This window comes from Histoplasma capsulatum, genomic scaffold (assembly GCF_000149585.1).
Source record: "Histoplasma capsulatum NAm1 scaffold_1 genomic scaffold, whole genome shotgun sequence".
Classification (NCBI taxonomy): Eukaryota; Fungi; Ascomycota; class Eurotiomycetes; order Onygenales; family Ajellomycetaceae; genus Histoplasma; species Histoplasma mississippiense.
In genome coordinates, this window is record NW_001813982.1 from 2473606 (window position 1) to 2477335 (window position 3730).

Sequence of the window (3730 nt, forward strand, 5' to 3'; positions counted from 1 at the left end):
GGGCTTAGATAGATAGATAGATACGCCGTAGAAGATAAGCAATACATATAAAAATATATAATATATATGTATGTATATTGTTGTTGGCCTGGTCAGTGGAGCGGGAAGATGTTAGATTCGAGCAATGGAAACCAACCAGGATATGATCGGGATGAGAATGAGCGATACAAAATTCCGGTTTGTCTCGCGCAGCGTTATGAGGCGTGTTGACAGCTATGAAGCTGGGAGGGGAGGGGAAGCGGGGAAGAAGCAATGAGAGGTGGCTATAGTTAGATATATCTATCCCTGATGTGTGACTCCCAAAATCGATGATAGACAAAGTACGGAAAAAGGGAAAACGGTGAGGTACTGCGGATACAAGTAACGTGAAAACAGAGTATAGGGTGCTGAATCTCATAGATAACGCCGGATAATGGGGGGTGTTGGGGGGTGGAAGGAGCCATAGTGGAGAATACGGATTCCCTACTGCCTGGCGATTCATATCACCGTATGAAGCTGTAACGGCGGAAAAAGGCTCACCTGCCCAGTTATATATCAATTAGAAAGTCTTGAACATATGCTCATACGCGTCTCTCATATCCTTCGTGTACGGAGCAAGCTCCGACGGGTGTGGAGGGTCCGGGTAAATTTCGAAATTCCCTGCATCGGTCGGGGAATCCACACGGGGGACTATGGGTCCCTTCATTCGTCGGTGGTAAATATCATCCCAATTGACTCCCTTGAAGAAGGAATGTTGCTTCACTCTGGCGGATCCCCCCTTAATGTGACCCAGGCGCTCGGATGGGTTCGTTTGGCACAGCCGAGATACAATATCCTGCGCGGCTGGGGGCATGTTGGCAGGAAATCGTAGGACCCCATCAACAATCTGTTTGTATATGCGCATGGGATTTGGGTCCCAGAATGGAGGTTGTCCGACTATGAACTCGTATATCAGGACGCCCAGAGCCCACCAATCAACAGCTAGGCCGTGGCCGGAGTTATGGATGACTTCTGGTGCTAGGTACTCTGGCGTACCGCAGAGTGTGTAGGTTTCCCTGCTCCAAATCTCTTTCGCAAATCCGAAATCAACGAGTTTCAGGTGGCCATCTGCGTCAAGGAGGATGTTTTCGGGCTTGAGGTCGCGGTACGCGATGCCATGGACGTCGTGGAGAAATTCAAGAATTAAGACGATTTCCGCAGCATAAAATTGGGCAGTCGACACGTCAAACCTCCGCGCGCGTCTCAAGAATGTGAAAATCTCTCCTCCTGGGCAATATTCGAGCTGGTAACATGTTGTTAGTTCACTGCAATAAGTAATAACGTAGGAGAAGGTTGATTTTTGTTTAAAAACAAAAACAAAAAAGAAACCTACCAACATATATAAGCTCAGATCGTCTGTAAATGTGGCGACCAGGGTAGTGATGAAAGGGTGCCCAGCAACAGCATTTAGGGTTTCGATTTCATTCCGGACATGCTCAACCTGTTTCAGTTTTATAACTGAATTGCGAAGAGAGTGTAAGAACGAAGAACTTAATCCGTACAACGTTCAAAATTAGATATACACATACCATCCGCCTTATGAAGAACCTTAAGCGCATATGCTCCGTTCTTAAATTTACCTGTGTGCTTCAAGAGGCGAACCAGCCATACTCGAGCAAATGTGCCTATTCCATATGAATGTTTGTAATTAGCATGCAGGTACAAGAGACACACCAAAGCAATCCAACAAGCAAGTACAAATTGCTCATGATATTGCAACCCTCCTGCACCCCTTGCTTACCTGTACCCAGTGTTTGTAGCAGCTCGAAGTCACCAATGCTCAGTTCGCTAGATGATGTGTCAAGCTTACCCTCCGCCCGGTTCTCAACGATATCCTGCGGGGTTCGCGGGCGCGAGGCTGGAGGACCGGGGTTACAACGTTCTAGTGCGAATCTCTTCTTCGGATGGTCGAGACTGTTGTTTTGTTGTAGGGGTTTTTCAGTCGTTGTTACGTCGATATCGATGTCTTGATTCTGGAGCGCATTTTGCGGGGTGGTGTGCTGCAGCTGCAGCTCATGAAGAATTTCCGCGGCCATCTCAGGATGAGAGAGGGGTCATGACCTGAGCCGGGTATAACTTGATTTGCTTCGTTTTCGACGAGCTGACAGCGCAGGGGAGCGGGTGGAAGGAAAACGGTAGTGCACGCAACTCAAATTGGCGATAGAGGCTGGATTGAGTGGGGTAACGATCTGACAGGAGGTAGGGCCGCCATTGACTTAAGGGTTGCGATAGGAGAAGGCGAATGGGAGAGGGAGGAGAGGGGTGAGGCGAAAGATGTAAGATGACAAGTATGAGATATACAAATCAGGGTGTTGGAGTGAGGTATGAAGGGTTGTCAGCGGAGCTTGGGATGGAATGGTTCTGTTGAACGTGTCCGGTTCTGCATTGACGGAGTGTGGTACAGGGCTACCATATGTGACGTAGCAGTGGGCGGCGAGAACAGTCGGTGCCAAGAACAAAATGCTTTCTACGGATTACAGGAACAACCCACAGGGTTTGGCAGCCGCAGCCACTTCAAGCGAAGAACCAGAGATAGGGATGGATTGAATATATATATATATATGTGTGTGTGTGTGTGTGTGTGTGTGTGTGTGTTGTTATGCTCGGTTATCACTGTTGTCGGGTCTCTGTAGTTAGATTGTTTGGATCTGGTCATGGCTAAACATGCTAGGAGTAAAATACAAATACCTGCATATGACCGGGGTTCAATAACCACATCCACCTTAGAACACAAATACGTTCATCCTCTATCAAGGTAGACGAGACAAATAAAAGTTGGCCGCGCATATCCTAGATTCCACAAATGCTTGCATATAACGCAGCGCGAACAAAGCAACACAAAAAAAGCAGCCAAACTGTAGCGATCATAGTAACAATCCGCAGGTAATTTTAATTGCAAAACAAAACAATTCAAACATATTCAATCCCTGAAAAATCAATCAAGCATAGATACAGCCGCGTAAAATACGTTCTCCATCCCTCTAGCTCTTTGAGTTCAAAATCAGTGCGACGATCAAGCTGTTTGCGTCAAAATAGTTAATTATCATGCATGCTCCAACGGAAAGAAGGGATTACGTATGGAGCAAGCTATTCATACCCGTATAGCCCCAACACTTCACCAAAAATCAATATTAATACCATTCCTACGAAAACGCGTGACTGCTGCATGTATGATCGCACACCCTGAGAGACGGGAAAATGTAATTAGTTAATCAACCATACTCTTGAAGAGAATGACGATTGCCACGGGATTCTCATAACTAACCACGTCGCCGACAACGCCAATCGTGTAGCCAGCCGCAAGTCCTGATAAGCCGACTGATAATCCCGCTGCAAGGTGCATGAAACCGCTATTGAGGTCAATAGGTTAGTATGAAGTGCATACACATATATATATTATTGTAAGGATATATGACGTACGTGTATAAGCTATATGTCTTCTGGGGCGGAGGACCCAAACCTCCCGCAATGAGCACTGCAACAACTAAGCCGTAGACCGCAATGATACCCGCCATTACCACGGGGATTAATGACTGCCCCTCGTTTGTCAGTATTAAAAACGAACGTAGAATGCCCGACCCAAATCTTGATGTGTGTGTATTTATTTCAAGACCTGCCTTCATAATCAGATCTGACCGAAAGGTTCCAACACCGGCAATGCCAATGCCGGATTTGGCGGTTCCATATGCTGCTCCTATTGCTGCATGGGTTT

The 3730-nt window shown here is 46.7% G+C and overlaps 2 protein-coding genes across 2 annotated transcripts; both read right to left on the bottom strand.

Moving 5' to 3' along the window:
• Nucleotides 1–538: 538 nt before the first annotated feature.
• On the bottom strand, nucleotides 539–2054 carry HCAG_00714 (serine/threonine-protein kinase PRKX; the record flags this gene model as incomplete). The annotated part of the gene is made up of 4 exons (XM_001543618.1): nucleotides 539–1261; nucleotides 1352–1476; nucleotides 1548–1643; nucleotides 1760–2054. The coding sequence occupies 4 exons, from the start codon at nucleotides 2052–2054 to the stop codon at nucleotides 539–541; spliced, it is 1239 nt and encodes a 412-aa protein (XP_001543668.1).
• An 874-nt stretch (nucleotides 2055–2928) lies between these two features.
• On the bottom strand, nucleotides 2929–3533 carry HCAG_00715 (vacuolar ATP synthase 16 kDa proteolipid subunit 2; the record flags this gene model as incomplete). The annotated part of the gene is made up of 3 exons (XM_001543619.1): nucleotides 2929–3036; nucleotides 3284–3368; nucleotides 3439–3533. The coding sequence occupies 3 exons, from the start codon at nucleotides 3531–3533 to the stop codon at nucleotides 2929–2931; spliced, it is 288 nt and encodes a 95-aa protein (XP_001543669.1).
• Between the last annotated feature and the right edge of the window lie 197 nt (nucleotides 3534–3730).